This window comes from Branchiostoma floridae, chromosome 2 (assembly GCF_000003815.2).
Source record: "Branchiostoma floridae strain S238N-H82 chromosome 2, Bfl_VNyyK, whole genome shotgun sequence".
Classification (NCBI taxonomy): Eukaryota; Metazoa; Chordata; class Leptocardii; order Amphioxiformes; family Branchiostomatidae; genus Branchiostoma; species Branchiostoma floridae.
Genome location: NC_049980.1, coordinates 13,754,215 through 13,778,872, shown reverse-complemented (window position 1 = coordinate 13,778,872; position 24,658 = coordinate 13,754,215). Strand labels below are relative to the sequence as shown.

Sequence of the window (24,658 nt, the reverse complement as noted above, 5' to 3'; positions counted from 1 at the left end):
TTATCAAGAATACAAAGATATTGCTGCTACATTGTGCATATATATAATGGTTATGATTGCATTTTCTCAGAGAATAAACTTGCACCTGATAATTGTGAACAAGACTGCCCTAAGTTACCTACTATGTTAAAGACGACCACAATTATGATAGTCATGGTAAGATTTTATTATACTGTAGCTGAGATACAATCGCACGCACCAACACGCACCGACATATTCACGCACCGACATCTACAAACACTCTTTTTTCCCCACGCACAATTCCCGAGTGGAATGCCCTGCCTGGCACGGTTGTAAGCGCTCCCAACGTTGAGCACTTCCGTGCCAGGCAGGCGGCCTGCCCGCCCTAACCCGGGAGCCTCAGCTCCCCCCCCTACTTTTGCCCCTCGCGGGGTCATTTGGGGGTATATATGCAGATGCAGATACAATCAAACATGGTCTCAACAATCTTTGATTTTGCCTCATTTCTCATCAATTTTAGTGGTTGATGACCCCTGTTGACTACTGGTAGGGTAAGACAGTTGATTATCAGAGGGTCACTTTCTTGATTATAGGCTTGTTCTCATCGAAATGTAAAAAATACAGTTGCCTGCCTTTACGACTTGATATGGCGCAAATTATAGACAACATCAGTGGTTCCTTTGTTTTTCCACAATCCCTGTAATTGTTTACAAAAGATGCACCACATCATTCATATTGGTTGATGGCTTGGGAGATTATATTATAGCCACTGGTGTAACGAAATAACTTCTACACCAATATACAAAAAATACTGATAGAAATCATAACAGTGCAAGAAAAAAAGTGAAAATAATTACAACCCATGAATTCTGGCTAAAACTTATAACAACAAACATTTAAATAAAGGGCTTAAAAGTAAATCAAAATAATTTATAGCACAAAATATTGGGTATCTACATTTTCTCTAGACACTAGCATGTGACATTGGATATTTCTGGTTCAGATTGTTGATGTGCTGGGGACTGTGGAGAGGCCTGTAAGTCCTGAGATAGTCTGACATCAGGAGATCCATCCAACTCAGTTCCTGTAGTGGACAAAATAAACTATCATCAGTTAAACATGACATCTAAATAAATACTATTCTCCATTGCAGACTCTCTACAGGTGTTTTTTAAAAGTTACATCATGTTATTCATTTGGCATGCAATACTGGGGACAGTGAAAGTGAGGGAAAGGAGTGTGAGTTATTTGTGAGGTAATTACAAACAGTCAACACTATCAACAGGGTAGAATTTTGGCCATACTGATTTGATTGTGATTATATGGATGACATCCCTCTAGGGCACTCTAAAACTACATGTGATGCGTCATGGCATGGTCCCTAACTTTTTCTAGGAAATAGATGAAATGTGTGCACAGATGTCATTCATATAATCAAGTCAGGGTGGCATTTAATACACCATGAAGTGACACATTCATGCATTATGACTACTAGGGGAAACTACTGTCCATGCAGAGATAAGACACTACAAAGGAGTTTGAGATCTGGACTGTTAAGACATGCAAGAGCTTTTTGTTAGTAACTCCACTGAAACAAAGAGATGCAAACTGCTCTTGCCAACTCCATATGGTCACCTCATAACACTTTCACTTGTCACGTAATAACGGTTGCTTCTCGTCTGGGGTCTCACCTTCCTCCTGAAGGGTGGAGTAGGACCTGGTACGCTTAATGTCCATCTCAAGCCACCTGGACAATGAGGTATCACAGTTATCCATACTGACCGTTCAAACCCCAGCCCATTACATGATGCATCCGTGTGGATTCGTGTGACTCTTGATTAAGTTATGGATTTTTATGCAATATATGAAAGTTTGACCTAAAGACAATAAAACTAATTCACAAATCTATGACCTTTCTTGAGCCATCTATCAAATCTTTAGTTGCTTAGCAATCACAGCACAGTCACCCCAGTGAAAATACTTGGATTGAGCAAGGAGGTTTAACCTCCTTGGATTGAGGAAGTGACAAGTATTTCATTGTGTCGAATATATATTTGTGAGTTTGGTGCGCTGAACCAATATTACAGTAAAACAATCACATCTGTATTAAGGAAAAATAACTCTCCAAACTAGGGGTGGGTACCGGTACAGAAAATTCAGGTCCAGGTCCGGTTCAGGTCCAAAGGATCAGGTCCAGGTCCGGACCTGAACCTGGACCTGATGCAGTAAGACTCATACCAATGGTCCATTTCACTACAAAGAAATCTGTTTGGTGGAGTATTAGACTTACACTGGCGTTTTAAAATCATACAACACTAACTGCCTCTGTACGATTGGCTGTAAAACTTGGTAGAAATCACTATAAACTCTGTTCTCTATTTCACTCTTGTTATTTTCTTCCACCTGCAAGTGCCAAAACCTGTGAATGCCTGATAAAATAATCTGTTAAGTTTCTTATCGGTCCAACATCCGGTCCGCCTAATTTTTTCAGGTCCGTTTTTTCTGGATCGGTCCAATAAGAAAAAACGATTTTGTACCAGTACGCTGTACCGATACCCAGCCCTACTCCAAACTATTGTGAAATCTGAGGTCTACCCTCTAATTCCAATAGGAGCCCCAATAAGAATCAGATTAAGATTTAGATACAATGCATTTTGTAATGAGCATGAAATATGAAAACTTCACTCACTGTAGTATACTCATAGGAATGATCATAACTCCCCCCATCAGTACGAAGCAGAAGCCAGGAAAGAAGCTGAGGGTGGCGGGATACAGATTGTTGAACAGTACACTGGCCAGCAGTTGACTTAGCACCTCCACTGATGCCACCACAGAAAATAGTGCACCTGCAGTTCAAACAAATAAATCAATATCTAATGACTTGTACAATGGCTTACTATGTCCCCTTTTATAACATTGTGCATTTACAGTATTTCTATAGCCATATATTAACTTTTTTTAGAACAGCAATATCACAGACTTTGAGTGTGAAGACAATTCCATGTTTTTTTAGACAGTTTGCCAACGTTAGATTTCTACTCAGGCATGGATACAACAAGAAGACTGTCGTACATGTAGGCAAAATTAATTTGTACATTATTCTTATATCTTTTGAAACGATAATGCTGAGAGTGTCCTTTATCATATTTTATAAACATGGTGTTGTGATTCATAGTTAAACTTTGAGGATACAGCCACAATACTGCAAAGCAGCAAATCTACTTTCAAGATTTACAGGTACAACACATTATAGTATGTGAATAAATATGAATTACCTTTTTCTGTGGGTTCAACTTCCTTTGACAAAAGGGATCGTAAAGAGGCAGCACCAAACCCAGAAAACAATCCAATTACAGGACCTGTAAAGGTAACGCACGATTAACTCTAACTTTACAAATTGTGAAAGTTACTGACACAAAGCAAAGCTCTGACAAAGTGTTGTGCCACAGACTGAATGTGTACAAAAAAAGGATGTCAGGTACAACCCCAACTAACTTCTTCCACTTTGCCCACTGTAATTCTCTTCATCACCCCCACCAAACATTAGCAAACTATTGGTACTGAAATAATACTGTCAGTGACAGGATCATCTCAGTATTGTTGCATTTCTGGAACAATTCAGTAAATCATCTTTACTGTCACCAGTCCCTAAGTTTTCAATCAAGCACACTAATTATTTGTTACTGGTATTGTCTTACTATAGGAACCAATCTAAACATGATTTACATGATTGACAATCACATATGATCCTTACATGTTCAACTACTACTTTATAGTTAGGTGTGCTTGTATTGTGATCAAATTTCAACAATAACAGTTGTGCTACAAAATCTGTGTTAGCCAGTGCACATTCTGGACCACCTTTCTGCCAAGAGGTATAGCATTTTGCTATTCTTAATAAGAGGACAGATACATGCACATGTATTGTCTGACACAATATACACATACCTAGGAAGAGCATCCAAACAGTTGTAGTGAAGGCAACCATGATGTTGCTGGCTGCTCTGGACAGCATGCCCACCTGGCCCAGCTTAGTGTCCCCCAGGAAACGTGACAGCAACGGTAGGAACAGTGAAAGTCCTAAGAACTGAACATGGCAATGAAAAGGGAAATGATCAGTAGGATGGCTGCTGCCAAATCTTAACTCATAGTCATACAAAAACAGTCCAGGGAAGTAACTTTTACTATGCTAACCTTATTTGCTATGATAAATTTGTACATTTCAAAACTAGGAGTTATGCACCAGGGCTAGTTATGCATGTGAGTTGGTTGTAAAAAAAATCCTGAAACTTTCCTTGACCACATGTCCCTTGATCTTTAATGATTAGCATTATGTGACATGTTGTTAGAAAGCCATTGATTTGTGTTTTGCTTTAAGATTTTTGTGATAATACTTTGACTGATTTTGTTAGTGGGTCATCCAAAAAAGGGCCGAAATCGCCTTACTTATGTCAGACACTGTATTGTCAGGAAAATTACTGTACTCTATCAGCTACTTTTTTTAATACAATTGCATGCTCTGAGCTCTGATATTTGAACGTTGAGTGTCAGATCATGACATGTAAATAATAAAGAGTGATTAATAAGCTTTCCGATGATACATAATACTAAACAAAGTTATAACAGAGACATGACTGATCAAATTTAAGTTTCCTAAATTTATGTGCTGAGCATAATGCAGTAGTACTATGGTAGCAGTAATACTTAGCATATCAAGTTTCACTTACTGCCAGTATTCCACTGACAGCCAGGAAGGTCCCATACATGGTGCTGCTCCACTGTGATCCCAGCTGGTACTTCACAAACAGGAACCCTATGTCACTCCAGCCTGAGATGGAGGGGGGTTCAATAAATTGGTAATGCTGGCTATATCATCTTTTCATAAAACAGCATTTAACTAGTAATAACTAGGTGTGCTATATGCTAGACAAAAAAGTAAACAAACTCTAAATGCATTGTCTTTAATGCCTATGCAGATATAGCTGTGTTCATGTACTCCTGACTCATCACTTCCTGCCTGTCTACAACATTGGAGCAGAGCCAAATCAGACATCCCATTCTCTTTGTATCATATTACCACATTTCTCCCTGCAGCTGGCACTAACTATGGACACACACCAGGACAAACTTACAAACACTACAACTGATTACAATAATACCTGAGACTGTTTTTAATGAGGCAAAAATCTAACTTTTCATCAGTGAATATTATTGTAGCATTGTACAGTATTGTTGTGTTTTATCAATAAAGAATTTCAATTGCTGGTAAACCTCTTCCTCATACATCATGATAGTGTTCACTTTACTTTATATTGATAATCATGCTTTAGGATGATGAATATGGAAAGGAGACATGACACATTTGTTACTGGCAGTAAACCTTTGAAACCACAACCAATTTGTTTACTATCATAACAAGTCTCAAAACAGATGGTTGGTGGAATGGACTTACCCATGAAAATTATGATGCTAATGAAGAATGCACAGAGCAGGAGAACGATGTGAAGTCGTCCTCTCTTCTCCCTCGGCTTACAAATGACTCTCCCCCACATCTTCACGTTCTCAATGTTGAGCAGCCCATTTACCTTCCCAGTTGGCTGGTCCTGGATGTTTTCTGGCTTCTTCTGTACCGTTTCTCTCAGCCAAAGCACAACGTAGGCGATCAAAATGATATTCAAGATAAGATACAGGATGAAAACCCACATGAAGCCAAGTTGGTCCACCATGACTCCTCCCAAAGCGGAGCCAATAGTTGCCCCCAGACCAGTCATGGCCTCCACGATGCCGATCCTCCATGTGCGCATGGTGTCGTCTGTTACATCTGTTATGTACGTGTAGGTGGACATCAGGACACAGGCGTAGCCTCCTGTAAGGCCTGCCACGATGGACCCAATGAAGAGGTAAGGTACTGCAGCATAGACAAAATATGACTGAATAATGAGGTTTGAAGCACTTATCATGGCTCCGATGGAGGGAAGGACCATTGCGGCTTTACGTCCAAACTTGTCGGTCCACGATCCGAGGAAGAACAGGACCAGCACCGAAGGGATGACATTTGCAACGTTCAGGTACAGGAGATACCCAGATGCCACTGTCTCCACAAACTTTTCCTCTGTTTCATGTGCGCTTATGTTGCTGCAGAGTACGGTGTCATTGTAGGTCTGGACACAGACTTTCTGGTAGACCAGTTGCTGCTGTATAGGGAACTGTAGGAATGCACCAGTCATGTACAGCAGCATCACAGGCTCTACGGTCAGGTACTTCCGCAGCCAGGCAAACACAGAAACTGCCATGATTGTTCTTCTGGATGTAAACTGTGCGTGTTCCTAAAGAAAAATTCTGAGAGACAGAAAAGGTATCATCAATAATTATCACGTTTACTTGGGAACAAAATGAAATCATACTGTAAGGAATACCTGCAAATTCCTATTTCAAAGTTCATGCTGTGAAATTCTTCTTGAGCTGGAGCACTGACATACTAAGAAATTTTACAACATGCATATCAACAGGCTACACTTATAATTACTGACTCTAACATTGCAAGACTTAAGTTATAGAATTCTTGTAATCACTGATCATGACACTGGATTGCATGTTGTGCTGTGACAAAAACTCCAGAGCAGTTAAGAGCTCTAACAATTCCCTGGTGTACTAGTAGGTAATTTCAAAAGTTTCCTGCAAAAAGTATTTCGAGCCCTGTCTACTAGCCCATGTCACATTAATCTCTCACTGTTAACAAGAGTTTATTGGATCATAGAACTAGAAGTGTGATTCAGTCAGTCTAGAGCTTTACATAAGTTACATTATATCTTATACTAGTAAGTCAGGCTAAAGCTTCACCATTAATGTAACGTACATATTAAGGTCAAAGATGACGGACTTTAAACAGCTCTCATCTCCACCATCTCGCTTTATCATACAGTCTTAATTTGCATAATACCACCATGCCTCAAGCCAAGGGCCTTCATCTTTCATCTTGCGCAAGCATACTTGAAGCGGTGACCGAGCCTCTGTACAAGTTGACCACAAATGTTTGTACTATATTCATAGTCTCTACCAGACTTCCACCTGGGCCAAATAATAAAAGGGGACTTTGGTACCTGTGCACGTGATGCAAAACACTTTTGTTGTGTGCACAAGTAGGGACTATGGCCATGTTACTATTGTTAGGAATAATAGTTAATTAATATTGGCATAGAAGTAGGTCAGTGAACTGGCCAGCCGGTGATAGCTGGATAAACTGCAAAAGACTGACTGAAATCACATGGCAACTTATTTGTGCCTATTTTGCCAAATTCTTCTCTTTTTTTTTTTATTTGGCTGATACGGATGCTCGGAGACTGCTAATTTTTTACAGATAATCGTAGGAAATTAAGATGAAAGTTCCTTGGTAACAGAGAAAGACTCTCAGACTTACTGTAATCATATCATAAGTTGAATCTCTGGTGACAGTGCTTGCTCGTAAATCATTGGATTTCAGCAGACTGACATGCAACATGATTATAAGTTGAAACCAAATATGGTGCAAATGACATCAATTGTGAAAAGTCAGTGTTATACATCAAACGACAAATGTGACTTCCGAACAGATAGTAATATATCTTATAAATTTGTCGCCATGTATTCATGAAGCTGTGATACAATGGTAATGTTACACCGTCATATGCTGATGTTATCGAACTCATAAATACACATGCAGGAATTTTAAACAAAGAGTGAAGGGTAATTTTCTACAACTGTCAAGTTTGTGCAAGGAGTTTAACCTCCTCCTTGGTTTGTGGTAAAAAAAAAATGCAGCGAACTAGCTGCAGTGCAACTGTTGGTTTTTAGTTTCCGCTTATAACGTTAGCTCGCGTGAGCTATAAGCGGAAGCTAAAAACCAACAGTTGCACAATGCACTGCAGTTAGCAGCGAACTACTAACCTCTGATTCTGAACGTTATAACGTTATCCCGGCCCCGAGCAATATCTAGAGACTCGTCCGCGCCTTACAAGATCTCCTCTCATCAAAATTATGGCACCAGTGGCAAAGGGTTATATAACGTCAATAACCAGACACACCGCAGGTGTGACGCAGTAATGTAGGACACCTGGTGACAACATGTGATCTGTGTACTGCAGCTGTAAAAGACGGAAAGACAGGTCAGGGGGTGGCGCGAGATGACGTGTGGAATATACTAAACTAGATAATAGGGGTGAGTTTCCAGTTTCTTTTCGTTAAAATCAATGTCAATCAGAACTACAACTGATACAAAGACAAAAAAAAGCATTTTCATACATTTCTATCTACAAAAATGTAATGATGTCACCAATTCAATATATTTTGACATTTTTTTTATTCCTCCTGCTGACCCCTCATGATGAAATAGACGCAACTGTCAACCTTTAATCTCTAACCTTCAGCCACCTTTACTCTCTGACCCAGAGTTTTTTTTCTCCTTGACTGAAACAGAGAAATGGAAAACTTTGGTTTGTCTTTTGACGACTCGTTGTTCAGCAGTGGAAATGTGCGAGAAAGTCGCAGACTTGTGTCATACAACGCCAAGATATGCGAGGAAGGGGTAAGTGTATTGTAATGTGTGTGATCTCCGAGCGATTGAACTGTTGGCCAAGCCGCATGCATGCCATGTTGAAACCATCAAAAGTAAAATTTGTATGCGTGACTAAATGTGCTCTTAGAACAACTTATTTGGAATTTTCATAAAATGCATAACAACAATGTGCAACAGGCAACAACAATCGACAAGGCTTGATGCCAATGGTTATTTTCAAATCGGCGTGTAACATTATGCATATTGTAAGGTTTGTGTGTACACGTGTGTGTGTGTGTGTGTGTGTGTGTGTGTGTGTGTGTGTGTGTGTGTGTGTGTGTGTGTGTGTGTGTGTGTGTGTGTGTGTGTGTGTGTGTGTGTGTGTGTGTGTGTGTGTGTGTGTGTGTGTGTGTGTGTGTGTCTGTGTGTGTGTGTCTGTGTCACGTGCGTGCAACGTTTGATATGAGTCAAAGTCAATTAACCCAGTTAAACTTGAAGTGGGTTCTTTAATAAGTCATGTTCTCTCTCTGGACTACTCAAAATTGTGCCAGGCATTTTTACTTTCAAAGTCTAGAATTTTTAATATGTGTTCATAAGAACACTGAGGGATATGTATCAATGAGGTTGCATAAAAAGAAAACTTTATTATTATCATAAAGATTTTTAGTAGGAACATTACAGAAAAGTATTTATTTGTATTATTCTAGACATCTAAATTCTTATGGTGGAATCAATTGTTTAGCTCCAGGTTGGATAAAGTTTAACTTCACTATTGTGCCTTTTCCCCATGCAGTGGTTCACTCATCAGGATGTGGGACTAAATTGCCAGAAGGCTGATGTGGAAAGACTAGATGTGCTGAAGTTTTCTGCAGACCAGCTGTACTACCAGAAGGACTACAGGGGGGCCATGGCCATTTACAGGGACATGCTTGGTTCCATTCCACCCAGCAATGCCACAGTGAGGAGAGATGTGGAGGAGGCTATAGCAAGGTGTTGTCTCAACCTCGGGGAAGCTGATGCTGCTTTGGACATTGCATTAGATATGGTGAGTTTGGTAATGGACTTCACAAACACAAGCGGTTGGGGTATATCATCTATGACAAGAATTTACTTCAAAGCTCTATGTACAAAATGTAGGGCCTGAAAAATATTACTCTTTTGTTTAATACAGAAAAACAACCCTACAAATGTATGTTTTCAGCATTTGTGAAAAGCTACACATGTTGTCAAAGGAAAAACAAGAATGCAAATATCACTATGTACCAAGACTATAACACAAAGAACCCAACTGGGTTTTAGTGCATGTAGTGGGCAAAGTAGATTAAACCAGTAGGGAGAGGGCAGTAGGAAAGGTGTTCACCACCATGGACAGGGCTGTCCGAGGATTCTTTGTCACCATGGATAGGGTAGAATAGATATTGTTTAGCATTAAAAAAAGAATAAGGTAAAACAACTTGTTCAAAGATGTCACAGCTCAGTAGAATATTTAGAGTTTCAAATTGTAGCAGCTGATTAATGAGTAATGATTAAAAAAATTGTTTTGATTGACACCTGGGAGGAGACTGTGATTACTTCCTTCTGTCACTGAATGTCTTTTGAAAATTTTGTGTTTGGTAAAACCTGTCATTAGGCAAGATTGTTTTGCTGATAAGAAAATCATCTCGATGTTAATCTATGTGTTTCTCTTTCTCTACAGAATAAATCAGTCAACCCTAACAACCCTGACCAACAGACAGTTGTGTGGAGTCTACTTAGAGATATCTATAAACATATGGGCAATGTACAAGGTACACCATAAGGCTATGTAATGTGCTAATCTTGACTCTCTATAATTATTATCAGTTACAACTAGGGCTGGGTATCGGTACAGCGTACCGGTACAAAACCGGTTTTTCTTATTGGACCGGTCCAGAAAAACCAGACCTGAAAAAATTAGGTGGACCGGATGTTGGACCGATTAGAAAATTAACAGATTATTTTATCAGGTATTAACACGTTTTGGCGCTTGCAGGTGGAAGAAAATAACAAGAGGGAAGTAGAGTAGAGTTTATAGTAATTTCTACCAAGTTTTACAACTATTAGTTGTAAAACTTGGTAGAAATTACTATAAAATAGTACAGATGCAGTTAGCGTTGTAGGCTTTTAAAACTCCAGTGTAAGTCTAATACTCCACTAAACAGATTTATTTGTAGTGAAATGGACCATTGGTATGAGTCATACTGAATCAGGTCCAGGTTCAGGTCCGGACCTGGACCTGATCCTTTGGACCTGAACCGGACCTGGACCTGAATTTTCTGTACCGGTAGCCACCCCTAGTTACAACCATTGAGAGCATGGCAATTAGCGAATCAACAAATGATATAGTGTTTGAATGTCTTTCATTATGATGCTTTTATTTTGTATTTCTATGTTTTGATTTTATCATTTTGCACATTGCATATTATGTTGTATCACAAGCTGTTGTATTATTATCTTAAATTTTGATAAATGCACTTTTGTCAGGCATATGGTTATGTTCAAAATAATTGATGCACCACTCTGATCATGACAAAAGGCCAAAGACAGTTGAAACTTGTCTCGGGTAATTTTGCTTGCAGGGGGTGCATGTGGCCTTTACATTTCAAGTTCAAACACACAATATCACAAGACAGCTATTTAGAGTTGATCAGCTCTTGAAATGCAATATGCAGAGCTATGATATCTTCATATTTGTGTGTTCATGGATTCTTTTTAATCAAGACTTAATTTTGCATGTCAATTGTAATTGTTTATTTATTTCAGAATACATGAGGATTCAACAAGACTTGGTCACCTTGCACCCACAAAATGTACATGTCTGGTTAGAACTCAGTGACCTCTACCAGAAAAGAGCAGTACTGCAGTGCAAAGAAAACACATCAAAACCTTCACTTTCTGCCAATAGCCAAACTCATGCTGGCTTGACAAATATTACTGATGATATACAAGATGACCAAAAGAAAGCTCAATCCTGTGTAGATATTGAACAATCTGGCAACAGTTCAAATACCTCTAATACATGTAAAGAAGAGCTGTTATCTTGTGAAAGGAAAATTCTTGATTTACAACTCAGGGGTGAACATGGCGAGGAACAGGAGGACAGGAGCCTTGCTTGTGCTTGTCTGATTCAGGCCAGGTGGGTTGATATGTTAATCAGGGTAGAGATTGATGTCTTGCAGAATCTGTAAATATATATATATGATAGAAATTGTGATCATAATCTCTGTTGACATAGATTTTGATCAGGGTGTCAAAAGGCCAGTGCAATCGACAATTCTACCAATGCAATACTCAACCTGTATAGATGTATGCATGTACATAGGGATCCAAATATTTGAATCTCAACAGAGACTCTGATCACCATCTCTAGTCTGGTAGAATCACTGATTTTGCCAGATTACAATCTCTATCCTGACATCATGTATGTATGTATGTATGTTGGAAGGTCCCAAACATCCCAAAAAGTTGATTTCAGTGGCCATATGGGTTGTGAAGCCAAGTGCATCTATAATTATGTATTCTTGCTTAGTTTTACAACATTGTACATTGGCAACTTGTATATATGTTCTAAAGATGAATCATCTTAAGATGTGCATTGACAGTACTAGTCAATGAAGGCATCCAGATAGCAAGATGTGCAAGGTAGCAGGTACTCAAGCAACTGGAAAGGTTTGTACCACTATTTAACCATGGATAGTGAGTGAGTGAGTGAGATGTATAAGATGCAGCTTCCACTTCCTTTTGTCAGTGACTGGGAAGGATCTGTAGTGTAACTGGTATTCAAAGAATTGATGTGTAAATGTGGTCAGGACAAGTCTCAGACAGACCAATTGAAACCAAAGTCAAAGCCAAAGTCAGGACATGACTCCAAGCTGGAAAGTTTAACATTTAGCCATCCTTCCCTGTGTGTGTGGATTGTGTGAAGTACTAATCTTTTCTTGCCCTTCACATGTGTTCTGTAGGGTGTTACTTCAGGAGGCTGAGAGAGGATGCACATCCTTCAGTAGGCAAAAGAACAAGAAACTTCAGACCAACATCTTAAGACAACTTGTAGATATGGGTGTCCCTGAACATGTGGTCACAGATACTGCCAAGGTGAAAATGTAACATGCATTACACTTGCTACAATGTACAGGTAAAACCTTTAGCTTGGATGTTATCCATTATACCAAACACATGATGATGGAATGATTCATCTATCTGTGAGAATGTTATTATGCATTATGAAATAACAAGAGTACATGTATAGGAAATTGAATTAGTTCAAGATGTGGGGTTATGTGGTAATGTTAAAGTAGTGTTAATTGTGCAGGGTTCACCAAAAGAAATAAGAAATCACACTTAGCACATTATGTGTCCTTTGATTAAATTTGATAACCCTGGTGCCTTCTGATTGGTCAAGATCCTCTAGCTATATGATGGAAGCAGTTGAAGAACAATATCTTTACCAGAAAGATTCAGATATTGGTATCATATTCATGTTTCAGTTCCTTGAGAACAGAAGTGAAGTGGATGCTAGCACTGATAGGGTAAGTAACACAGTAAGGCTTTGTCATATTAAGTCTTCTAGTATGTACAGGATAAAGAGAATGTATCAACCATCTGACAGTAATTTTGAAAAGTGTTAGCAAATAACTATATGTCAAATGTACTGTCAGGAAGAACAAAAATTTACAACTGGTGTTACTGAATTGTTATTGAACTTCTGTTACTCACTTCCCTATTATTTCTGGATGTTTGAAATCGAAAGAGAATTTACAAAATGTAGACAGGGTGGCCTATTTGATATTCTGCACACCATTCCTACTAGTACTTTATGTCTGAAAGGATTTTCACAAAATGTAGGAAGAATGACCTATTCAATCACCCCTATCAAGGAGGTTCAATCTAATTTGCCTCCTTGTACAAATGACGTAACCCACCCACACACCCTGCTCCTTTCTACCAGTATTCCATATTTGAAAGGGACCTTATAAAATGTAGAGGGAATGACCTATCCAATTCCCTAATTAGAATATTACTGTAACCCTCCTATACAACATGCTTCTTCCTACCAGTACTTTATGTGTACACTTGAATGTGCCAGTAAAAGGATGACCTATCCAATCACCTGTATCAATCTAGCCTCCCTAAAGTCTAATGTGCGTAGGGAGGGCGACCTATCCAATTACAAGTATTCAATCACACTGCCCTTTCCTGTTTAGTAATGGGCATTCAGAGAGGATGGCCTATCTAATCACCAGTTGTAATATACCTCTCCAATACTCCAATCCTTTTCCCATCTGTATTTAATGGGCTTCTATAGGGAATGACCTATTAAAGCAATACTTCACTGTCTAACTCATGTCAAGTGTCTTGGCCTCCTAGAAAACCAATTTGTATTGTATTAGGTAGCAATTACTAATTTAAAAGCAACTTTTTGTGTCTTATTTTCCAAAAGTAACTTTCCAGATTAGCATTAAATTTTTTTTACACTTTGCACTTTTTATATACATACGTTACATGTTACATGAATATATATAGCGTGTACTTATAAAGACAATTAATCTTGAAGCATTTTTTATCTTTAGTTAGATTTGCTTGAAGAATTCAATAACAATAGAAGTAAAATGTATAATGTTATATATCACATAATGGTTCACACATTCAAAAACCTTTTGGTCAAAATGTCTTTAAAGCTTTAATGATGTTAGTCAATTTTACTTCAAAACAGAAATGGTTTACTCCACATATTTTACTATGTACGGCATGACAGTACCATATACTATAAAGTTCTTCTTTGCTTCCTGTATAATGTAGAAATTAGATGACACTTTGGAGAGACCTCAGCACACCTTTGAAGACAGATGGTTATCCTGGGCATCCTGCCTCCACATAGGCTGATCATCAACAGTCATCCCAGTATCATGTGCAAGCTGTGCTGTCCCAATCACCTGTAGACACCATATATGAACGTCACAGTAGCAACAATGTTGATTGTATGTTGTTTAGAATGATATGTGAATTCATAGATACAGGCATAAAGAACTTGTTTTTCTTTACTTGGTCCTAATCTCTTTATTGAAATAAATGAAGTGAATGATAATAATGAAATAAACTATGACTCCATGTTTGCTCAAAAAGTACATTGACACTTATTCTAGCTCAATGGAAATGCTTTACATTCAGTAGCTAACAAAAGGTAGAGGACAAAGTATATTCTAGGTAATTGCAAACACCAGGACATCATCTTGATCAAGACAGGGTATGACTTGTGTAAACATTGCAATGTGCTGATTCTGTTTGTAGAAATCTCAAATAATGAATTTAAAGATAATTCCTTTTCAACTTTAACTAGAGTTCCACCCCTGTTTTACGTCCCTCCTGGAAGACAATTTCGTGGAATTTTTGGGTCTGGCTACAGCATTCGATCGTCCTTGCGTGGTCTCCCATCCAAGAACTGTCCAAACTACGCGTTGCATAACTTCCGAGATCATCCCAATGTGCCACATGGCCGTTAAAAAAATACATTCTTTTCTTGAGCTATCCTGTTCAGAAACTATTGTAAAAATCTCCCTGCTATTCTAAATCTAGCTGCTAGAGCCCATTCCAAGTCACCGTGCGGATGTTTGATACCATTGTTTAGAATCAATGTTAAAGTTTTGTAATTATATTCTAGGACATTGGATACTTCTGTTTCTAAATAATGATAACAGCATTCTACCATTGTTTACCATTTTCTACCATTTTTGTAACATTTTGTAAATGGGTCAGTGGGCCAGGAAGATAGCAATTCACACATCCTTGTAAAGTATGATTGGGTGTCATGCAACAATGGCCCTTGCAGTGCCCAGTAGTGAAATCTAAAACTATACAGAGGCAACAATAGGGCTTACTTTTATGGGGGCAATAAACTAATTTAACCATTTGGCAAAGTTTACAAATATTTGTACATCTTCAGTATTTTCTTCAGTCATGTTGAATATTGGAAGAGATCAAAATGTGATTTTATAATCAAAATCAGGTTAATATGCATGCACTGATGTCACCCATGTGATCAATTTAGTTGCCTTGGCCTAATGCAGGTGAAATGTAATCCAACTCACTTATCGAGATGAGTAGGGTAACCCAGTGCATTTAGCTAAAAATGCAAGCTTTGGCAAGCGATATTGCTCTACTTCTACCCACTTTGCACCCCCCTTCAGGTCAATAAAGGATGGCTGCCTAATATTGACTACACTATTGATATTATGATAACAATGTAGTAATTCCAAGCACAGTAAGCACTAGAAACACATGTTAAGCAAATGCATTCAGACTTGGGTTGGCCCATGGTACGAGAAAGATTCGCCATCAGCACGTTGACTATGTTTTTCAGAATACTTGTCAGTAAGGAGCCCCATAACATTTACAGCTCCATCGTCCCTGTCCATTCTACCCACACATATTCAACTAGATTATCCAACTCCTTCAGTTTTAAACTCCCTAAGCCAAAAACAAACTCAAAAAAGCGAACTTTTCTCTACCGTGCCATCAGTCTTTGGAATGACCTACCACCTTACATCAAATCCCTGCCCAACATCTCACGCTTTAAAAAGGCAATGTATCAAGTCTTCTCAAGCCAATAGTTTTTTTTTTAATGATTGTGCGTCTATTATTATCTGCTTGTATATATACATGTATGTTTGTGTATATATTTTCGTTTGTTTATGTATGTTTCATTGTTTCATATGAACCCTGGTAGACTAGCCCTAAATAGGGCTAAAGGGTATCGGAATAAAGGAAGGAAAGGAAGTAAGGAACACGGACCTTGTGCGGCATATGAAATGGGTGATTCCTCTGTAAAGCAGCGACCACAGTTTCTATCAGATTATCGATCCGCATAAGTGGGTTTGTGACGTTCTCTGGCACCCAGAAATGAAGTGCAGAACTCAAATTTCGGAGTATGAATAAAGCCTTTTATGATAGTCCATCAACATTTAAGTCATCATCATTACTTTACAGGCGACACAAAGTAACGTAAACATGGACAACTGAGCCTTAGGTGTGCGGGTCAACTTGCTATCCTGAAAGCTACTAGTATTTTTTTCTAGTTGAAATACGAAATATCAAACATTTTAACAATACAGATTTAATGACATGGAGTTACACAACCCACACAGCTAGCTCTGACTATAGTTAACCCATGTTTTGTCGCCAGTGACCACTGATTTTCAAGGATGTCGACGGAAGACTTTTATGACCATTATGATTTGAAATTAGATGGATATAGGTAAAAGACTTCTAACTATATAATGGTCATGCTCACAATTTTTAGTTGTGCACCTTATTTCTGGATAAGACCCAGAATGTATTGATCGCCTTTTGCCTTACATTTCGTTTTCAGAGAAAGAGGTCAAAATGGTCTGCTAATGTCCCTGGCACCTCGAACTCCAGTCTGCTATACTGGCTGCTGGAATGTATTCAATGGAACTCATAATAAATCGATGAAAGTTTTAAACCGTCATGCATGACCATTTTCACATTTTGTCTGATTACGTTTCACCGTCGTGGAAGCAAGTGTTAGATTGTCTATATACATTTTGTATATCGTTTGTCAGCAAGTGTCATTGAGATGGTTGAAAATTCGTTTTACTTAGAACTACCGTAGAGTAGAGCTCGTTGCCACCTAATACAGCATTGTGCAGCATGTACAGCAAGGCCTTCGATAGCTTTAAACAACCCTTGCAAAGGTTAGATGTGACAGGTCGTTTACATGGGCTATGCAGGCACAGATGTTGCAGGAAATTCACGGATTATACGTACACCGTTTGCCTAACTAGTAGACTTATACTCTGCAATACTTAGTGCATTTGACCAAACGCTGTAAACGCTAGAAAACCAAGGGCAAAGAAAGAATGTAAAAATCAAATATTTATTGTTAAACCAGGCACAACATGCATATCTCCGAAGGAACTGTGGTATCGAGTAGATTTCATAAGAGAATTTCACCTTTCATAAGATAATTTCATGCTGTTAAAACATAACGTTAAATCACACTAGAAAGGTGAGAAAGAATACGCGAGACGGAAACTGAAAATCAAGAAGGTAAATATTAGGCCACAGCAAGTAAATTTGATGGATGGCATCTTTTGCAGACTCCTAATATTATGCAAGGGCACGAAAGCAAGCTTAAGACGCGATCGACGGTAAAAGATGTCTAAGTTTCTGAAACAGAGACTGTAAACGCTTTTAAAACAAAACTTGGCATCACAGCCAACAAATATTTTTTTAATTCAAAAAGTCCAAAATGTGACACTAGTAGTGTGTTGGCCCAGTATCATTAGAAGTACAATCAAGGCTATCACTTCTTCTTCAATTTCACTTAATGCGTTGGGGAAGGGAATTTCAAATGTTTTTTTTCTCAAAATAAAGCAAAAATCAATGCGCGCACCCATAACCGTCCATAAAAGCTATTTGATATGGCCTTAGCATTAAATACCCGGGAGATGCTCCACCCAAATTGAAGGAGAAGCTTCATAACGTATTTGCCGAGCAGCTCCATTCTTCCTCTCGTCACATGAAACATGTAATAAGGGCACCATCCTGCTCACTCGTGTGAGTTGCACGTGACAATTTTTTTTAAACTTCATGACGTTAAATCATATCCGATAACCGTATCCTCGTTAGATTGTAAGGCCGCCCAACGGCACTTTGTTGGTTTTCATCTGACGTATAGAATCTATATGGTTCCTAGGAGAATTTATTTCACAATCATTGTGTTGCATATTTTCTTACCTTAATGATTGAGTATTAGGTGTAAGTTAAATGTGTCCTTCAAAGTTGAATGTGCCAGTTGCAAATAAAGGTTAAACGTGCCCAGAAAGGACAAGTTAAAAATTGGCATATCGACCACCAAAGAATAAGCAGTATGCATGCCTTGTAGTGCAGGAGTTGGATCATTTGATGCATGGCAAAATCCTCACCGCCTCCTTCACCTTATCACCACGTTCGACCGGCAAATTACATCAGGTGACTTCCATTACCCTCCCCGCGTTTGTCAACACCGCAGCTCGCTCTCCCGGCCTTTACATAAAGAATGACTTAAGCCCCGGTGTCGATAGAGATTTGTGCGTAAGCTCCAAACGTCGATGTTAGCTGGTCTGTTGTACTGTTCGACTGGACGTTAAGCGAATTGGGCCTCCTTTCCATGATCCAAAAATCGGCGAGCACCGAGCGACCGCACAGTGACCAAACATGGGTTTGTCCTAATCATTGATTTGATAATTGGAATATGATGCAAGATAAAAAAAAGTTAATTACATGTATTGAAAAGAAAATAGAGATGCACAAGGCGTTAAGCCGACTCACCTTTTATCTAAGAAATTCGTTGATCGATCCGTCAAACCTGAGGTCGCTCGGTAGCTAGGCTCTAGTGTAGAGGCGGATTTTATAAATTACCAATTTGTGGAGGGCAAATAGAGGAATTCTCCTTTCATTCCCCACATACATGTGCCTGTGATTAAGCACTGCCAGGTCAGGCCAGGTATCGTGTGATCTTAGAGGGCAATCACAAGCCACGGCGGGTGGACTGCCTACTTTTCACTGATGATTTATCAATATCTGTACAGTCTTACTGGTGATGTTTCTTTCTTTGAAGGGCAATAGGACACGCTAATGAATCAACTAATGTTCAAAACACACGTTACGGATGCGTGGTATAGTTATTAGCTAGATAAAAACACTTTATACCTACACGTGAAGGATAATAGCACGTACTTGAATGTGGACGCCATCCATCTAAAGAGAGATTTGAACATGAACTTGTCATCGTTGGTCGTTTTGAAAATTGAATGTTCCAGGTGTACTCTTTTAAAGTCGTCATGGATGAGTCAATGATAATATTGATTGTCTACTCATATTCGATACGTTTAGCGATTCACATGTTCATAAAGTAGGAAATATTTATGAAGATACAGCACTTTTAAAGGGAGTCCAAACAGTATCCTACATTCATTTGGCCTTGGTAAGCCTCCACGTTTTCGGTGCAGTGGAGTGACAAGGCTGTAGGCCCTCATCATAGAATTAGAGGTGGTAGAGCCCGTGTGATGGGTACGTGTGGTGACTTGAAGTGGGCTGTAATTTCCCAGGCCGGCTTTCCTCCAGAACAACTCTGACCCGGGCGGTTCACATCAAGAGCAGACTCGCTCCCCTGCACATGTACCGGATGTGCGACCGTTTCTGTATACGTCTCTTGTATAGTTAACTACCCATCCCGCTCATTAGTGATAATGCCTACCCTGGATGAGTGTCTCTACGACTGAATTTTGGAGACTTGTCTTCCTGTAGAGTGTTGCAAACGGCCACATTATTGAATCACTGGTGTCTTACGCGTGTTCACAGGAGGTGGAGAGGATTTTGCCGGAGGTATTTTCACTTGTTTTATCTTTGACTCTAATGTAGCGTCACTAGTGAAACAGTTTACCGCATATGGTTAGCTAGAAATCCATAAATCAAATACTACGGTCGGTGTGAATTCTTGAGAGGTATAACAGAAAGTTCTGAGACGGTATGACGAGGTTACCAAGGATTGAATTAATCGTTAGGATACATAATGTACGAATTTGATTTTGTACAGCTCCTAGGATCACTATTGTGCTTATCAAACCTACGTTTTAGAATGAGAATTGATAAACCGAATTTTGACCGCATCTAAAAAAATACAGATATACCTCATCCTACGAGGCATGTAATCAAGTTTTCTGCCTCGAGGCGAAAGCCTGAGCGCCAAAAGTTCTTCATGCATACATCAAGGCGTGAGGTAGAACATAAATCCTGTAAATGTACGTGGGAACCGCCTGTTATATTGCGATATGTTGTCACCAATCTCTTGATAAAGAAACATGTATATTTTTACCATAAGTGAAGAACAGTAATTCTATTTCCGAAATATGCCTTTCGTCCATCAGTGTTATTGTCCATATGATATGAGATGGTTTGCGTTTCTTCTATAATCTTTAGAAGGACTTTTTTATTGACGTAGATGGGAGCTGATGTGATCTTTGCCCGGAGTTGATTGCTATAGACGTTTCAAGACGACAGTATGCACACGAGGATTTACCCCTACTTTAGAGGTGCCACAGAATAATTGGACCTGTGCATAACAGACGAAAGACACGCGTGACCGCTGAGCACTCTCTTGGACTGTTGCCGATTTTCAGTCGTCAAGATGATGGGACGTGGAGCCCTGGCGGGGGCAAAATTAGCCAGCGAGAGAAGAAAACGGACCCTGAAACTACAAAAGGAAGCACTACAGAAGGCGAGCCATTTTGTCCCTAAACCACCTCAGATCATGGTGATCAAGGGCAGGATCAACCTCCTATCGTTGTCGACAGTCGTTATTGTGATGGGATTCTTTGTCTTCGCCATTGGTGTGGTTATATCCATGTTTGCGTACGAGTATGTACAAGTATCTATCGGCAACAATAACAGCAGCTCTTCTAGCACCATGGACGGGGACATTGGCCTGGCTTTCCTCGCACACAGCGACTTTCAGCGGACGTTTCAGCTGACTGGTCCGCTGATTCTTGGGCTCGGAGTGTTCACCATGTTATGTGGCATTACTGCGTTACTAGAAGACCGGGACAAGAAAACGAAACGAATCATCATTCGCGAACCAAGTGAGGAGTTGAAGCCAGGTTCGTCACCAGGTATAGGACCGATCTCAGGAACATCACAGTACCGGGGGTATACCGTTTCTCCGCAGGAGTGCAGACCGGGAGCCATGTTGTCACCCCGCACGGTTGGCTCGTGTCCCGACCTGCGCTACCAGCCCAGCTCTCCGGTCCACCTGAACCCATCCCGCGGCTACATGCAGGCCATGCCTTCCCCTGTACCGGTGCGAGATCTGTACAGGTTTCAGCCTGTAGACTGTGAGGGAGAAACACTCACGCTGACTTGACCTAATTTTCTACTACGGAACTGCTAAGAGATCAAAGAAGGACATGAAACGCCTACGCCATTCTAAGAAGACGTTGGTGTATTTGAAACGGAAGATATATAGGCTCAGGGGAAAATAGGAAGGGGCTGACTAGTTGTGACAAGGGACGTAAAATTTTTGATTTGATGTGTTTTGACATCGATATGATAAAAATGTTCTCCCCAAATCTGCTGCAAGAGGAAATTGTGGGGGTACAATTAGTAGCATTAAATTGATTTTGAAAAACTAAATCAGTGTCCTGATACATGTCAGTTCTACACTAGTCCATGGTATTTCTTGGATGAATTCGACCAATTATTCAAAAGGGAAAAAATCCCTACCTACGGCCTACCGATCCAATAATTTTTAGCACCTTTATCAGAAACAGAACGCTGATATACCTACGCTTTATTTCCTTTGATACCTGAGAAATACACAGAAGTAATAGCTGTAGTATTGCACCATGCAATAGTATTGTACCAGGCAATAACTCTGTAAGTCGAGATCTAGAGGTGTCCATAAGCATACTGAAAGGACGGTCATTGATCTACATGTAACTTCATGTGACAAGAAATCTTAACCATGTTTTGAGTGTCAAGCATAGCAGTTGTGTGGACTTTAGAAACGAGCTTACTGAATCGTGAAACTATTTGTAAATTCTTCAGGCCCTAGGAATAAGCAATGACTTTGATTCTACTGCACTAGTACAGATACCAGCCTATATGTCACCTGCCATCGCTAATACAGGGATTACCCAGTAGAGTAAGATGTTCTATGCTGCAAGCAAATTTGTCATTATAGACTTCTGATTCATTCCCGTTCCGATAACGGCTAAGAATAGATTAAAGTTCCTCTGCAATTTGTCATCTCTGAGCTTAGTGCTCTTTAAAAGGTAAGAACGATCGCTTTTCGTGGTAACATTTTATTTCTAGAATGTCTGAGTCGTTTCAGAGATTTCAGCGTCATCCTCTTTGGAGGGAACAGTGAGAGATTTAAGGAATTGAATTAATTAGATTCGATTAGATTGTCATAAATTGAGTATTGCTTTCATTAAGTAGACGGTCCATCATGTAATGCGAGGGTCACATTCCTAACCCGGGCCCGATCGGGCTGTTTGCGGGCACACAAAAGTAGCCTGGTAGCCAGCCGTATTATAGCTGCCGAGTCTCTTCTGTCCTTTTTTGCGGAGAGAACAGAAGAGACTCAGGGCTATAATACGGCTGGATACCAGGCGTCACGAAAACTACACATCAATAGATATGCACAAATAAAGGGCATGACTATTTTGTACGTTTGGTGTTTTGTTGTCTTGAGAAGAAGTAAGAATTGTTCTTATCCGAGAAATTGTGTTAAACTTTATTTTACGACGATAAAGCTAAGCAGATTATACGGAACATATAGAAACAATCACACGTGCACTCTCCAAGATATAGTGGTTACATTTCGTCAGACGGCAAAGTTATACGTATTCACCCTTTATCTTGCCAATCGGGTAGGAATTACAAAATGTACTATTTGATGATGAAGAGTTTACAGATTCGCATTGCACAGCGCTCGGTGAAGCTGATATCTGCCCTTGGTCGCACTTCCAGCAAATTGCTTTGTCGTCGAGTACTTTCATGGTATACGCGCCTGTCTCTAATACTTATACGGTTCCTCATAACATGTATATCACCGCCGCCATATCATATTAAAGCTTTTCTTCACGGAATATCATACTACGACGAATCTGGTTGAAAGTCACATTCATAGTTGCAGCATATGAACCGAGTAGAATAACATGCACAGATGTTCAGATGATAGAAAAGCTCCATGGAATCAGCCATGTGTACGTTATAGAATTCCCGATATCTGTTCGGGAGAGATAAGCACAATTTCGAGCTATTGGCTATTTGAAACGGAAGGTATGAAACATAGGGGGATTGGATCCGGGTCTCGTTTTGGTTTTCAGCCATTGCAAATAGGCGTGTTCATGAATCTAAATACACATGTGCAGGTCAACGGTGACAGGTGTGCACACCAGGACATTGTCCTAAAAAAAACCCGACGAAGGCCATACGTGTATATACCTGGACATGTATAAAGCATGGCCGAGTCGAGAAATGTTTAAGGTCAAGGGCCTTCATCTTTGATCGATCCGCATATGCGCAGTTCGTCTCACGCCAAATAGTCATTACGTGTGTAGGTGCACTCTCACTGCACTTGAGTCAAGCTTGCATCACTGCGTGGTTCAAAAGATATAATAAGAGATAAAGAACGGATTTTCGTACTTTTTGTGTATTTTGTCGTTTTCTTAGTCATTCTTTTACGCAATATCTAAATTATAAAAAAATCGGAGGAAATAACAAAACGGTGACGCAGTGAACGAAATCCACAGTGACGCAGGCTTGACGCAAGTGCAGTGAGAGTGCACCTTTTGATATACCCCTGTATAACGACTACATTTGTGTGCGAATAAATACTTGTGTGCGAATAAGTAAAAAAACAAACAAACGACTACATTGCACAGCTAATACTGATCCGAATCTGGCTGTAGCGTGACCTGATTGAAAATTGTATTGACATGCTGAAAGGAAGATTCTCGCTATATGATTTGATCATGATTTCTGTCGTATGGATGTCAGATTTCATTTCTGTATTACACATGAAACCAACGAGGTATTTATCTCGTGGACGTGATAGGGAATTTGCGGATCTTCCAGTCTAAAGACAATCCTTTGTACAGTATCTGGTGAACAGACAAGACACATAGTGATCTCGACATTTAACCCTATTCAGACCGGGCTTTTTTGGTCATCCCTGGACCGGGGGGGGGGGGGGGCTTTTGAGGCCCTCCACTTCTAAGTCCTCTAACTCTTGAACGACGTGCCGTAAGGCCACCAAATTTCCCGGACATGATATCGACATAATATCTGACGAGTATTTGACGTTTGACGTTACGTTGACGTAAGATGACGTAATTATGACGTCCTCAATTTGATTATATTGGCCGGACCCATGAAAAAAGGGTATTCTCAGACAACTTCAAGTTATACTACAAAAATGTTACAACAAGTGCAGATAACAGAATAATAATGTTTATTACGACTTGTATTGCCAATAGCAACATCGATGACGTCATAATGACGTCCTAAAATGACGTCATGCACATCTAAGATACGAGTTAAGCTCCGGCATATTATATCCCCTACCTTGAATTTTTAAAAGTACTT

The 24,658-nt window shown here is 39.6% G+C and overlaps 3 protein-coding genes across 5 annotated transcripts; 2 read left to right on the top strand and 1 right to left on the bottom strand.

The window, feature by feature from the left end:
• Positions 1 to 152: 152 nt before the first annotated feature.
• LOC118409313 (solute carrier family 46 member 3-like) lies at positions 153 to 8,106 on the bottom strand. Of its 3 annotated transcripts, none has more exons than XM_035810252.1 (8): positions 7,885 to 8,106; positions 5,414 to 6,300; positions 4,689 to 4,789; positions 3,910 to 4,048; positions 3,237 to 3,320; positions 2,651 to 2,807; positions 1,653 to 1,708; positions 153 to 1,045 (listed from the first exon to the last, which is right to left on the bottom strand). In XM_035810252.1, the coding sequence occupies exons 2-8, from the start codon at positions 6,252 to 6,254 to the stop codon at positions 933 to 935; spliced, it is 1,491 nt and encodes a 496-aa protein (XP_035666145.1). In that variant the 5' UTR covers positions 6,255 to 6,300; positions 7,885 to 8,106; the 3' UTR covers positions 153 to 932. The 3 variants fall into 3 exon arrangements, with proteins under 3 accessions (XP_035666145.1, XP_035666144.1, XP_035666146.1); XM_035810251.1 differs by having other exon boundaries at positions 5,414 to 6,302; positions 7,893 to 8,105; XM_035810253.1 differs by having other exon boundaries at positions 918 to 1,045; positions 1,597 to 1,708; positions 5,414 to 6,302; positions 7,893 to 8,105.
• Positions 8,107 to 8,336: 230 nt separating this feature from the next.
• LOC118410060 (uncharacterized protein C8orf76 homolog) lies at positions 8,337 to 14,624 on the top strand. Its single transcript, XM_035811538.1, has 7 exons — positions 8,337 to 8,521; positions 9,285 to 9,536; positions 10,188 to 10,278; positions 11,273 to 11,645; positions 12,472 to 12,604; positions 12,997 to 13,038; positions 14,309 to 14,624. The coding sequence occupies exons 1-7, from the start codon at positions 8,417 to 8,419 to the stop codon at positions 14,390 to 14,392; spliced, it is 1,080 nt and encodes a 359-aa protein (XP_035667431.1). The 5' UTR covers positions 8,337 to 8,416; the 3' UTR covers positions 14,393 to 14,624.
• A 5,864-nt stretch (positions 14,625 to 20,488) lies between these two features.
• LOC118410274 (transmembrane protein 200B-like) lies at positions 20,489 to 22,611 on the top strand. Its single transcript, XM_035811833.1, has one exon. It carries the CDS (start codon positions 20,697 to 20,699, stop codon positions 21,426 to 21,428), a length of 732 nt encoding a protein of 243 aa, XP_035667726.1. The 5' UTR covers positions 20,489 to 20,696; the 3' UTR covers positions 21,429 to 22,611.
• Positions 22,612 to 24,658: the final 2,047 nt, after the last annotated feature.

Bases quoted from the DNA above. Each gene is read 5' to 3' on its own strand.
- LOC118410274 (XM_035811833.1), top strand. From the start codon at position 20,697: ATGATGGGACGTGGAGCCCTGGCGGGGGCAAAATTAGCCAGCGAGAGA.
- LOC118409313 (XM_035810252.1), bottom strand. From the start codon at position 6,254: ATGGCAGTTTCTGTGTTTGCCTGGCTGCGGAAGTACCTGACCGTAGAG. The intron at 4,790-5,413 runs GTAAGTCCATTC...CCTCCATCTCAG, and splicing joins TAGCATCATAATTTTCATGG to GCTGGAGTGACATAGGGTTC. The intron at 1,709-2,650 runs GTGAGTGAAGTT...CTCATTGTCCAG, and splicing joins ATTCCTATGAGTATACTACA to GTGGCTTGAGATGGACATTA.
- LOC118410060 (XM_035811538.1), top strand. From the start codon at position 8,417: ATGGAAAACTTTGGTTTGTCTTTTGACGACTCGTTGTTCAGCAGTGGA. The intron at 9,537-10,187 runs GTGAGTTTGGTA...CTTTCTCTACAG, and splicing joins TGGACATTGCATTAGATATG to AATAAATCAGTCAACCCTAA. The intron at 13,039-14,308 runs GTAAGTAACACA...TGTATAATGTAG, and splicing joins TGGATGCTAGCACTGATAGG to AAATTAGATGACACTTTGGA.